Consider the following 14,537-nt stretch of genomic DNA (forward strand, 5'->3'; position numbering starts at 1 on the left):
GAGAATATAACTGCAAGATGGAGAGCAACTGAAAGGAGGGAGGAGCAATGGAAAAATGTTTGAATTGTCAACATGACACCAAGCCAACCATTCTATAAGAAGCAGTGCAAAAATATTCCGGCCAGTTTTGCCTGATAGATATTCGCCATTTATCTTATAGTGCAGAAAAAATATGGCCCCCAGCTGTGTCTGGTAAAGGTAACCTTCGTATTCACTTTGGCCTTAGATGAGTAGGGCACTGCTACAAGTCTTGAGCAGTAAAGGTAGGGAATGTATCGTGTAGAGGTATTACGAACAAGGCAGTTTATTATACCTAGCTTTTTCCCAGTGGGGTATGAGTAGGAAAAAAGTCTATCATATCGAAACCCAAGCATTGACTTGAAAGAAGCAAAATATAAGCGTGGGGTTTTTTTGCAAAACACATTTTTTAGACACTAATACAGCTAAAATTCAATCAAGTAAAATGTTTAATATTTAAGTTCCGAAGTTTACATGGCCAGCTATGGTTCCACACTATGTACATATTAGAGATAGCTAGTATCTGTAATGATATTCAATATTGACACTGACAGGCATTAAAAATTTTCAGCAACCACAAAGCCAAACAGAATGTAATCAACCAGTGACAGGTTGAGAAGCATTTCCCATATCATCTTATAACAGGGACTTGTAATATTCAGTCAGGCACGACCCTACTTTAGAATTATCAAATCTAAAGCTTAAATAGTACATTTAAGCTCTGTATCACCTAGTAAATTAAGTAACAGAGATATGATTAAGGTCCAAAAACTAAATAGTACATTTAAGCTCTGTATCACCTAGTAAATTAAGTACCAGAGATATGATTAAGGTCCAAAAACTATGTAAAATACTAAAGTGTTAAAACCAAGGTATACTCTATTAAAACACAATTTGTGTTAGAGTAGGCCCATAAATTTGTTAGAGGTTCATTTGTACTAAGGCAGAATTTTCAATTATCATAATATATTGGAGTACACATGTTTTGCCAAACATGCTTCCCAGCCAAAGTGAGGTAAGGGTTATTTTCTTTTTCAAAAATCTGCTCTGTTCTATACCACAGGATTGACAAGATTTTTCCATTACCTTTCCTATATTTTTTTTTCCTAGGTAATAAATTTTTTATTTTATTAAATGCCATAAAAGGAAAGTACATTAAGCTACCTCGGAAAATTCTTTGAGGGTCAACTTTTTGAAAACATTACAAAGCTTTGTAGATCCTAGTACATCATCCAAAATGAAGATCTGTCCTTACATCATTATGTTGATTTCATGAATGAGACAAAAACACCATTTCCCTACCAACTGCACATTGCATATTTCCACGTTAAAGAACAAAGCCTCTTTGGGGACAATCAACCCATCGAATTTGCTGTAACTCGGGCACCCTTGCCATCTTCTTTTCAAGGTTTCTTGCTTTCCTGTCTCGTGCAACTGGGTGTAACCAAAATTTCAGCATACCTGCATTTGAATCTTCTCCCACGTTAAAGAACAAAGCCTCTTTGGGGACAATCAACCCATTGAATTTGCTGTAACTCGGGCACCCTTGCCATCCTCTTTTCAAGGTTTCTTGCTTTCCTGTCTCGTGCAACTGGGTGTAACCAAAATTTCAGCATACCTGCATTTGAATCTTCTCCTTTGGTCTACCCTACCAGAATGCCATCAACTTGAACCACAAACTCAAAAACCAGGGTTTCGCTCCTCTAATAAGTCTATTGACTCATTAAGTGCTTGAATTTGTTTCCTCAAGTTTGTGTGGATTTAGGCTTTGAAAATTTCGACTCTGATTTCCTTACACTTGCATAATTACTCTCTAGGAAGTCGCTCATTCTTTAGTTAGTTCCAGGGGTTTATTTCCCTATCCTGTGGAACTAGGTCTTTAAAGTCCTCCACAACCAATTCATTTAAATTCAATGTTAGGGCCCAATTGGACATTTGGTCAACTTCCTTGTTCCCCATCCTTTTGATGTGTGAAATTTTAAAACCCTCCAAAGTTGTAAGTTCCTGTCTTATATTTAAGATGTAATTTTGAAGTTGCTAAGCTTTCAATGAACCCTTTTTTATTGCATTTATGATTATAAAGGAATCCCCTTCCACATGGAGTTCAGACCTAGCTTCTTATATGCTCTGGTTGCTAGTAAAGCAGCTTCTACTTTGGCATTATTGTTGGTTTCAGCCTGTAATCTCTTACCTCCTAGAGAAATCAGGTCTCCATTAGCATCTCTGATTATAAAACATGCACCAGATGGACCTGGATTACCTTTCAAGGCACCATCAAAGTTGCATTTCCACCATCCATCATGTGGTTTTTCCTAGACCACAAGCTCTCTAGGAACAAAAGTGAGATCTACCTCACCAAACCCATTCATGGGACGGATGAAAATGCGCTGCTAAGCCAACTGAAGTCTTTGATCAGTATGGGTAAATGGGGTAATACTAGTACCAAACTTTGAAACAGTAGCACTAGTAATCTCCTGGATGGCTCGGTTGATCCTTAGTAAGAGTCTTTCTAAAGTTTCTAATTTTTCTTGGAAGATTCTCCCATTGCGCTCTTTCCAGATTTCCCAGATCAAGATTGAGGGGCTTAAATTCTAGACAAAGTGCAAAGTGAATTTCATTGGTGCTAATGGCCAAGCCTGAAGATGATGTTGTAAGTTATTATTCAATGGACCATGTGACTTAAGTTTTGTTTGAAGCATTGACCAACTTGCCTTGGTTGTGATGCAGGTTACCAACTAATGGTCTACAGTTTCTTCAACTTTTGCACATAAGACACATTTTGAGGGACCCAAAATACCCAACCTACGCCGACTTTCTTTTGTGAGTACTTGACCTTCACTTTTGGAAGGCACTCCAATCCCCAAAAGAGATGGGTAGGCCAATCATGTATCTCCACAGCTCTTTCTAGAAGATTATACCCAAGCTTAACTGAATAAGCTTCATTTTTTTATGCAACTCAAATAATTTTGTCTGGGTTGCTGCTCTGAATTAAAAGTTTGTGACTCAAAATGAATTTGGAGTCTGATTTGGAGAGGCCCTGGTACATTTGAATCCTACGGGTTCTTCCAAGTTCTAAACCACCCTGAAGAGTCTTCTTGGAGCTCTGTGTAGTGAATCAACTTATCACCCCAATTTGTTTTGCACCAGTCTTTCAGTTGTGTCCAGTCTGCATTAACTAGCATGTTATCATAACCATTCTAGGAGTCATCCCAAATAGAAGTAGATTCCCCATTTCCCACTTGCCATGATAGATGATCTATTACATGTCTACAAGAATTCATAAAATTCCAAATGGATGAACGTTTAGGTGGATTTCTAATTGCCAGAATTCTCTCATCATTATTTGTGTCAAGTATTTAGATTTCATAATCCTCACCCATAGCTGTGTAGGTTGAGTATACATGTTTCAAATCAATTTAGCTCCTAGAGCTTCATTCAACAGATTCCAATTCCTAAGACCCAATCCACCAACCTTTTTGCTAGTGCAAACTTTTTCTCATGCTAGGAGAGGGAGTTTATCTTGATCCTATGCACCATTCCAAAAGAACCTCCTCATTTTCTGTTCAATTTGATAAAGGATTTTTTCAGGGATTTTAAAAAATATCATTGAGTAAACAGGAATGGCCGAGATAACTGCTTTCAACATCAGAATCCTACCCACAGATGATAGCCATCTACTTTTCCAACTATCCATCCTGTCAAAACAGCTGCTGACAAGATTCTTCCATAAGGATGACTTACTTGCTCCACCAAATAGGGGAACCAAGGTAATTACCCGGTACTTTACCTAATTTGATGCCTAAAATTCTGTCAATTTTCCCTCTGCTTATCCCCCGAAGTATGAAAGAAACCACATATTTGTGCCAACTAAGTTTTTCCCTGAAACATTGTTGCATAGTCCAGTGTTTGTCGCATCATTCGAGCCTCTCTGAGTGATGACACACCGAACAGAATTGTGTCATCAGCAAATTGGATATGTGTGATCTGCTCCACATTTAGTGCAACTTTAATGCCTTTCCAGCTCTCAATACTTCGCTTGTGAGAGATCAAATGCCCAAGAGCTTCCGCCATTATGATAAACAAAAAGGGGGATAAAGGGTCCCCCTACTTGATACCTTTAGACCCTCATTGGGGACTACCATTGATTAATATAGAGAATCTTGGAGTGTTGATATGAAGAATCTTGTAGTGTTGAGAAATATGGAAAATCCCACTGCCTGATTACTAAACCAATCACATCCGAGCCACTAACTTTAGTTTCTTGTAAGAGAAAGATTCCAGGCCTCGTTTGATCAAGGGATCGCTTAATCAAACGAACCTTGTCAGGAGCATTACAGCCCCTAACATTCCATGAGAGAATCTTCATTGTTCTCAGGACAAGGAGTTATACTCCTTTCCTGATCTTAGTTTGGTTTGTCCCACAGTGCAGCCAGCAGCCTCTATCTTGGCTTTAACATTTTTCCTGCCTCTCTTACCTTTGTCTCCCCTTTTACATTTGAGTTTTTGTGAGGAAGTTTGGCTGATGTATCTTTTATCTTTCACACCCATGATTGTGTCTAAATCTAATGAGTCAGCCTGGTCCAAATCTTCTTCAAATATGTATTAACTGTTCTCACTGTTGCTCACCGTCTTGTCTACAGTTGAGGCAAAGGCAGCATCCTGATTCCTTTTTGATAAGATTTCAATACCCTTGCAAACTAGGAGGATCATGTTTCCCGAAATCGGACTCAAGTTGTGATCCTAATTGTCCCATAAGTTATAAAGACCATCCAACAAGTTTCTAGACCTTATCTGACATCGGTCCTGCGCCGAGTTCACTAAGTCTTGGAACTATGTGTTTGCTAACACCCCTAGTTGTTCCCACCCTATCCTTCGTTGACTGTCTTCAGAGTCCAAAATTTCTAAGTATTTGAGATTCTCCACCAAAATCCACTCGGAGTGAGGCTCATTACATGGGTCCCCCATTTGCTTCAACTCTTGCACGTGAAAAGATTCCTACCACCATCCCTATGACAAAGGATCTCTCCACCAATGGTCATATTTTCAAAATTTTGAAAATCATGACAGTTACTCCAGTTACCAATGCTTTGCTAGTCATCTAAACATGAACATGACATCGCATCCCAGCTTTCTTGTTGGAGAGGGAGAGACATAAGACTAAGAAAGACAGGGTCCTCTACCCGGAGTGAGCCCTCTTTTTCTATAATAAAGTTTTGAGGGGTTTCACTTTTGAGACCTTTACGTTTCGCTTGCTAAGGCTAGGGCATTTATTCGCCAAGTGCACGTCCCCATACAATGGTTGCAAGAGTGAAGAGCATCTTCAACTTCAACCGGTTGCATCCACACATTGCCATTAGTTATGAGCTCAATAATTTCGCTAGCCACAAATTACAAATCCTTGCATACATGCTATAGTCCTTAGATTCTACCGCCTAGTCCATCCTTACAAAGGTTCCTAACTTATTCCCAATCACTTTAAGTGTGTCTTCATTCCAGTACTCATGTGAAAGGTTGTAAAGCCTTATCTAGATTGGTATAGTGTCCATGTCACTCATTTTGGGATTAAATTTTAGGGTCCAATCCTTAATGTAGAACCCTTTTCCCCTTCATCAGGTATGGCTCGTTAACTAGGATGTCAACCTTGTCCGAGGGGAATTTAAAGATGATCAAGTAAAACCCATTAGGAAGGGTTTTGATGGTGTGTCCTTCACCTCATTGAGTGGTCACCCATTCTTTGATCAGTTTGAGTGCTAGGCAAGGACCACTCCATTTGATAAAAAAGGCCCTAAAAGTTAAATCAACTACAAATCCATATCATTATTGGTTTTCTGTGTGAATCCTCGCCACGGTGGCTTCAATGACACTTAAAGCCTATTCATTCAGTTTTCCCATTCCTATAGCAAAAAAATTTGTTCAATCAACTTAAAGCTGAAAGGTTTGTGCGCTCGTTGATTTGTAAAACCCCAATATGGCCTCTAGTAAATCTACCTCTGCTGGTGGGAGTCTCTGAGGTAAGGAGGGTAGACTCTTTTGTTGTTTGGGAAAGACCTAGGATCCTAGTTATGTCGCTGCACTAAATTCCAAGTGGCTGTATAACAAGTTGGGGGTTTCGACTGTCGTTTATTGAAGGCCTAGGTGTTTCTATAGGATCCATTGTATTTGCAGTTAGAGTGAGGCACAAAAAATTTCTATGGTGGCCATTGAGTTGCAAAGCTCTCTCAAAAGGGTTTGTGGTAGTCTAGTGTGAATCCGCCTTTCCTAATTTTTTATTTTTCGTAGTCTTGTAGAAAATGTTTACTAAAGTTGCTCTCTATCTCTCACAAATCACTTGAAATTTGTAACTGACATTCTTTTCTGCGGAAATATTTCCCGTTTATTTTTTGGATAACAATAAAATAAAGAAAATTACTCATACCAAAGGGAAAAAAAATAAGTCATGTGCCAAAGATTATTTGACTTATTGTACTTGGGTCCAGGTATGCATGTAGGCAATGTTAGTATTGGAACAACAATAAACTCCTGGTCTTTGTATTTGGGGCCAAGTATGCATGCACGCATTATTGGTACTGGACCAATTGAGAACTCTTGTAGAATTGAATAAGTCTTCTTCACTTTCCACTTTAGCATCCCATCAAGATTACATACAAATCTAGATGGAAAATAGGAATCCTAGCACCTCATTCATTACCTTTTGTCTTTACACTAAATGTATTCAGGTGTTAACTTGTGGAAATAGTCATCATGATGGTTAGTTGAAGTTGAATATATTAATGTCATGAAAATTCCACCAAAAAAAAAAAATTAATATAAGCTTTTAACGTGTAAAGTCCAAATTGATTTGTGGCAGTAGGCCCTATCATATTATATCTTATTCTTAAATGATTGCTTCTTATCAGTGTTGAACTTACAAGATATGTATGCAAGGCTAGCACAATGTCTAATTTAGTTTTGGACAAATCTTCCTTCCTTCTACCAAGCACTAAAACTTGGGACACAAAAAACCCTAAGTTACCATGGTCCCTCCCTCTCCCCCCTTGGACCAGAAGAAGTTCGAACTGGTCCACAATTCTGGTCAGGTTCGAACTCTGGTTTGGGCAAGGTTTCGTTATTACCCTGCGGGTTCGATTTGGTTTGAAACCAGTTCGAACTTGGGAGAACCAACCCAAAAAGTTCGAACCAAGTTCACTCCCACAGCAAACTAAGCCCCACTGACAGCTAGAAAGTTATTTTTTTGAACCCAGGCGGACCAACCCAAAAACTTCAAACCAAGTTCGACCCCGCAATGAAATGGGGCCCCATGGACGGCTGGAAAGTTGTTTTTTGGGCAAAATCTAAATGTTTCTTGGCGTCCACAACTCTAAAAGGTTGTTATGAATTGCTTTTGGTGGCCTCTCATTGTCATTTTATGTTTCAAACTAGGTTATTTTGTCTTAAGAGCAGATAAGTGGTTGAGCAAGAATTCGGTTGTGCAAGAAGGAGTTTGAAGTTGATTTGTGGGTGTCCTTCAAGTGTTTGTGCATCATTCAAACACATTTGCATGCTTGCAATGGCTGGAAAAGGTAAGATCTTATTCCATTTGCTATAGTTTTTGTTCTAGTTTTTTTATTTTTCCATTTCTCTTTAAATTTTCATATGATCTTTTCCAGTTTCTTGCATATAAATTATGAACATGTATCTAATTTCTTCCCATAGGAAAAGAATCGCATCTACCTCTTCATTAGTAGGCAATATCAAACAAAGAATAGAACCCAACTCTGACTCTCCACTATGGAAGTATGCAGACATTATAAAACCCCTTCCAAGAGGTGGTGCATTCCATTGGAGATGTCGAGGTTGTGGTGTAGAAAGAAATAGTTCTTATTATTGTGTGGTAGGTCATTTTTGTGGATACATTAGAAGAGAAATCAAGAAATGCCCTGGCAAAAAAGGTGTCCCTATACCAAAAACAAACCGTATTAAAATAAATTTAAGAGCATGAGGCAGCAGAAGAGATAGGGCGTAGGGCAACAAAACTCAGTAGCAATAAAAGTAAAAGAGCAAAGAGGTTGCAAACCCCCTAGATGTTATAGTACAAGACCACCCCTTTTTAGTACCATGGTGGACATTGAAACTGAATCTGTACTCCTTACACACAAAAGAAAGGGACTACTAGAAACTACTTTTCAAATAAAAGTCAGGAAATTGTTGAAACTAAGGTGGGAAGATGCCTGTATACAAATGGGTTGTCCTTTAGTGTTTTCGCTCTCCATTTTGGAAGGACATGTTGAGGGGTGCCAGTGAAGCTCCAAGAGGGTATTGTGGCCCGAGTTTGAGAAAGTGTGCACCACCTTGTCGGATCAAAAGGTCCAACGAATTGAAAATCAATTGAAGCCCATAAGGGACTCATGGGTGAGACAAGGGTGACAATTGTTTCAAATGGGTGGAAGGATTCCAGGAACTGTCCCTTGATCAATATCCTTGCGGTGTCCCCTAAAGGGGCAATGTTTGTAAAAGCAGTGGATTTTGAAGGCCAAGTAAAAGATGGTTCATTTATTGCTAATATACTAATTGAGGCCATTGAACAAGTGGGTGCAAGAAATGTGTCCAAGTCATAACGAACAACACAAAGAACTATAGAGTAGCTAATTTGTTGGTTGAAGAGTGATATTAGCATATCTTTTGTGTTGTGATGTGGAGCCTAATCAAACTCAGAGATTAATTTCTCTCACTTTATTCAGCACGATTTCCACCCAGATTATTACTATATGGGTTTGGGGGCAGCACCCCCAAGATGGGGTCAAGGGGCAGCACATCACATATAATCGTCTTGAGATGATTTGTCCAAGTGAAAGATGCATTTCAAGGTATGGTAATCAACCACAATTGGGGTGTATGGAAGCAAAAGAACATTGATAGGGCAAACAAAATAAAGGATAGGGTATTGGCTAACTCGTGGTGAGTGTTACATCCCAATTTTTGGCTCAATTTTAAAATGTCCATATAGCTGTTGAGATTTCATGTTAATTCAATTGACAGGTAAAATTAGCTATGATCATGTGAAATGGGAAGTTGGTTCATCATTATAATTTCATATGAGAATGATATGTTAGTTAGTTGTTATTATTGTTATCTTGAAATCTTAGAAAGATGAAGTAATATGGTGGTTAGTCATTAAGATAATTTATGAATAATAATTTGTTATGGTAATTGTGATTATATTAAGAGATTTAATATTCTCATGGAAAATTTATTTTCTGCACGAGCATGTTGAAGTGGAGAAGCATTGCCAAAAAGGAATCAAACATGGGGAGCACCACCATCACTGGGCTAATAGGTACGAGTCATGAACCACTGTGACTAGAGGAAAATGGTTAGACAAGCAAGAGTGTACGTTGGACAACCATGAGCTAACCTCAACTTTTCTTGTGTAATCAAACATGCATAGCAGTGAGCTGTTTATCTACACTTGCGATGGGATTCTTATTTTACTCCCTATCTCTAGCTTGCGGCTCTTTGATACTCCTACTTGCGATGAAGTTTTATATTTACAAAGCTACTGTTGCAATCCAAATCAGAATGTATTTCTCTATTGCATTGAGTGTGTACGATTTATTGCTCATAGTACCAGCATCCATTCCCAAGATGAAGTTATTCTTTCATTGATGCACGGGATAACAGGCTCCCATCTCCAATATTGACTGACCACGAGATTGAGCTTGAGTCAAGCTAGATACTCTCAGGTCATGTTAATATTTGATCTTTTTGTGCTATTCTAAAGTAAAGCAATAGATTAAACAGTTTGGTCTGTTAAATGAAGGAAACAATATCACTACTAAGTCCAGGAAATGGAATCATTTGCAGTTATGTAGATTTCCTCCTTTACTTTTGTTTATTTGTGTAATACAAGAAAAATGCTAACAGTGAGTATGTGTAAGTATTGTTTTGATCTCTATTTAAGAGAGCCAACTGGTATAGGGGTATCGTCAATATACCTCTGAGATAAGCACACCATCCATGTATTAATGAATCAAATTAGAAAGAACCATAATTTCTCATCTATAATGCACTGACTGTAAATAAAGAATATTTTCAGTATTCTTATGAAAGACAAGTAATATAAATCTTTTGTTGAAGCCATTGACCCAGGCTGGGCAGTATGCATGGCTGTGAAAAAAAAGAAGATAAAAATATATATATATATATATATATATATATATACAGTGAAGGCAAATTACCCAAGCATTCATCTAGGAAGACTAGTATGGTCAAGATGAGGGTGTAAGTTGATACTCATTAAACCTCAAGTACATCCCTGCATGATAAGAGAAATAAAAATCAGTAACCAATAAGCAAGTAAATTAAAAGAGTTTAAACTGAGTCAGCTCATGGCAGTCCAATGTTTAGTTCTTGATGCCTAGTCAAGTGGTGGGTTGACATTCTAGTACCAGGATGTTAAGGGGCTGGATAAGGTGTTCCCTATCTATTTCTGAGTAGGGAGGGTCTTTCTCGTATGAGATTGTGTGAGGATAATTAAGAGTCCGTGGTTGGGAGGTTAAGCCCCTGACAATGCTTACCCTCTACACCAGATGCCAATACATGCACAAGACAAAGATAAGTTATGCATTCAATAATTTGTTTGTAACAGGTATTTTACTTTTATGATAATTAAAATTACAAGTTGAAGATATGCTAGATTACTTTATATCGTTGAATCAGTTATTCCCTTCAATGAAATCAATTTTTCTTGTAAATGTAACAGGTAACCGGTTACTTCCAATTGAACATGAAATATATCTATATGCTTGAGATAGGCCTACTTGATGGATGTTGTAACTGTCCTTCTTTTATGTTAATAATGAAAATGAATGTATCTTTTAACTATATGTTATTGCCATAATTAGAAATAGGAAAAAAAAGGATGATATAGTGGTATTTGATATCCTAAATGATATTTGTCATAATGATATAGTGGTATAACTATTAGTGCCCTAGGTGGTATATGCGGATTAACCTGGCTTTTGTAGATGTTGCCCTAGGGGGATTTTGGTTTCAGAATTTAAGGTATGTAAAACTCAAATTCTTTATTTAGATTTATTGATGATGTTATCAATTGTTAGTTATGAAATTTCCGTTTAATTGATCGTAACCAATAATCTCATTCACATGAACATAACTATTATAACTGTCTTCCCATGAATATGAAGTAATAACTATATTTCTATGATATGCTAGTTGTTAGTAAAGAGCTGGAAAAAGGGGATGTTATGGTGGGAACATGTGGAATATCTCCTTAGAAGCACTGAGCTCATTATGAGCATGCTTAGGTACACTGATATGGATAGGCCTTGTCTTGGAGAGATCTATAATGGCATAGACTCAATGCTTGAGAAGACCAAGCAAATTATAAATGAGAAAGAGCAAGATCCGCAAGAGACCTTCTTCAAAGAATTGCAAGCAATTATTGTTGAAAGATGGAACAAAATGACCACTCCACTACATTTGCTTGCCTATGCCTTGATGCCCAAATACTATAGCTCTCAATATTGTAGTCTACAAGGAAGGTTGCCATCCTATAGAGATATAGAAGTGTCTAACGGGTACTAGGCAGCATTTAGAAGATTCTTTCCTAATGATGATGTCAAAGATGTAATCATGGATGAGTTCATAGAGTTTGTGAATGCTAGTGGTCTAAGTAAAGATGCTCTTCATCATCGATTCAGGAAGGATGCTTATAGTTGGTGGTACCTTCATGGCCAAAGATTCCAAACATTGCAGACCCTTGCAGTCAATGTTATATCACAAGTAAGTTTTATTTTTTTTAAATAGCTCACTTTATCTTCAAAAGAATCATGACTAGAAAGCAATTTTAAAATTTTATATAAAATTTTATAAGATTGAACCAGTTCTTTTATTATTGCTTACCATGTGTTGTCTTCATAGGTTGCTAGTTCTTCTGCGTCAAAAAGAAAATGGAGCATCTAATCTTTCATCCACTTGGTGAAGCGCAATAGGTTGCAATCAAAAAAAGCAAAGAACCTGGTATTTGTGCAATATAACTTGTGCCTTCTTTCGCACAAGAGTAAAGAACACAAAGAAGTGGGATATAGGTGCAAAGGTTGTGGACTTGGATGCTTCTATTGCTCAAATTATAGTGGATGATTTGGAACACTTTGATGCCAATACCATTGTTACTTCTGCCACTAATCTTATTGGCCTTTGCTCAAATAATACCGAAGAAGAAGAAGAGGAAGAAGATGAAGATTGAAGAACTTGGAATAGTCATAGATTTTTATTCCATTAGTTGAACACTGAACATGAAAAATGATACTTGAACTTGATGCTATGATTTATTTTTAGTGTTTTGAATCTTTGATGTTGAACTATATGATGGTATGATCACTATGATTATAAGTTTAAAGTGTTTTTGTTGTTTAAATATGTTTATGCTACTATGCTACATTCTAATTTGAACTTACGCTTCATAAATATGTGTATATATATATTTTATAATTTTTACATGTTTTTGTACTAACCCAACCAAGCCCCTTTCCAAAAATTTGACGAATTTGCAAACCGGTTCTCAAACTTCGAACTTGGAATCAAACCCGAACTGGTAACATAGAGAAAACCCACAATCATTGAGAAAAAATTGAATCATAGCAATTCTTCGTCACTTCGTCCGAGTTTTTACTGCTTTGGCTTCTCGTTCATTTGATGATTTGACACCAGATAAATTTTAGGTCAAGAAGAAGGAATATTTTGAGAGAAGAGAGCAGCTGATTGGTGAGAGAATGCATTAGAGGAATAGCATTGTATGGGAGGACGTTAATCAAATTAAACCCTAAGCACAGTAAAACCCTAGGCAAATTATACAAGCTGCAGAGACACTTGAAAGAGCAGTAATACGCTGACGCAGCTCTGTTAAGGTATGCAAATAATTCAAAAGGCATTATCATTATCTAGCATAAAGATAAAATAGGTAGGAAATTGACCAAGTAGACAAACAACTGCAGAGACACTTGAAAGAGCAGTGATACTTTGACACAGCTCTATTAAGGTATGCATATAATTCAAAAGGCATTATCATTATCTAGCATAAAGATAAAATAGGTAGGAAATTGACCAAGTAGACAAACAATTTTAGTCCTAAGGTCAAGGTTTGACCACATAAATTTTGCTGTGAAGAAAAAGCTAAAACTCAAGGTCCTATAGACCATTTGCTGATACATTTATAATTCAAAAAGGATAAATTTAAACCCTTCCACCGAAGGCGTGTTAGAAAAAGCAGCAAACCGTGTTTTATTTTCTTCCAATGATGATTTAGATGGCTACAAGAAAGTTTTTGGAATTGCGTATTACTTTAATCTGTTTTCTCTGTTCCAAAATATTTAGGGGCTTGGATTGCTCAAGCCAGCAAGATCGACGAAAATAAAATGACAGAGAATCAAGAGTTATCAAATGAATGTACAGAAGAGAATAAATCTATGCACTGTGGTTAGTAGTAAATGCAATCTTGACAGAGGATTCCCACAAACACCCAAACATTCCAAGAACACCGTATAAATGATATAGGGGAAAATCAAACCCGACTTTTTGGAACTTCTCTACATAGTCCAAGCCTTTCCAAGCTTCTCCTAAAATCTTTGCAGCCTCTAGCTTGCTTCCGTAAGGAACAGTGGAATTGCACAATTCAGTGCAAAAAGTTGCAAACATAGACATTACAAAAAATCCCCAAAACCTACATTGAGAGTCCTATACTTGTCATTATTTCAAGATGCTACTAAAACAGAACAAACTAAAGACAACTAATATGCAGTAGAGTTGTATATGAAAACCCTGAACCCTTCAAAGAAGGGGCAATTTTTTAGCAAAAACAAAAACAAGGGTTAGCATTTATATAGCATACTTCAAGGGTAAATTTGATGCAGGAGCATCCTGGCCGTCTCGTTATCCTGCTGATTCTATTGGTTGCTGCCGAGTTACAGCAATTGTCGGGTGCCAGTTATTTTGCAATGTAAGCCAAGTTGAGGTTATCCCACATCATGTTAACACTCGGGTTAGCGTGTTATCCCTTTTTTACTCTGAAGTGTGTGCCAAGTTCCACAGTGTGTGCCGAGTGACTCTTCATGTGTCAAGTGCTTCTTCATGTGTTGAGTTTTCCTGTTGATGACGAGTGTCAGATTTGGACGTGTTTTCTGTGTTTTTGGTGTGAGCTGACTTGCAGGATTTATTTTGGCTGCGACGTTTATGATAAGATCTTGTCTTGGGATGTGTCCAGACCGTTGCTGGGTCGACCTTCCTGTTTTGTAATGTTCTAGAATGTTCTATAAGTTGTTTTGGCAAGTATAAATAGGGTGTTTTGGTTTAGAGTTTGGCAAGCTTGGGAGAAGCAAGCATTGGAGAAGTAAGTGATTGGAGGGAAGCGATTTGGGAGCAAGCAACTTTGGGAGTTGTTGAATAGAAATTTTACCTAACTCTGTGGACAAAGCGCCGAATGTGAGGCAGTTTACACATGGATCTTGGATAAAGTTGGAGCAGAG

General features: G+C 37.5%; 1 protein-coding gene across 3 annotated transcripts in view; it reads right to left on the reverse strand.

The window, feature by feature from the left end:
• LOC149572673 (uncharacterized) overlaps window positions 1–14,537 on the reverse strand; it is a 93,740-nt gene that overhangs the window by 64,636 nt on the left and 14,567 nt on the right. For 2 of the 3 annotated variants that reach the window (XM_089813763.1, XM_089813760.1), the window contains exon 2: window positions 10,233–10,309. The exons of the other annotated variant lie outside the window; for it this stretch is intronic. In XM_089813763.1, coding sequence (XP_089669889.1) covers window positions 10,233–10,244 — 12 coding nt within the window. In that variant the 5' untranslated portion in view covers window positions 10,245–10,309. The remainder of the gene's footprint in view (window positions 1–10,232; window positions 10,310–14,537) is intronic. 3 annotated transcript variants of the gene reach the window in all.

This window comes from Cupressus sempervirens, chromosome 2, assembly GCF_028749045.1.
Source record: "Cupressus sempervirens isolate cs-2001-9-10 chromosome 2, ASM2874904v1, whole genome shotgun sequence".
In the NCBI taxonomy this organism is placed as follows: Eukaryota; Viridiplantae; Streptophyta; class Pinopsida; order Cupressales; family Cupressaceae; genus Cupressus; species Cupressus sempervirens.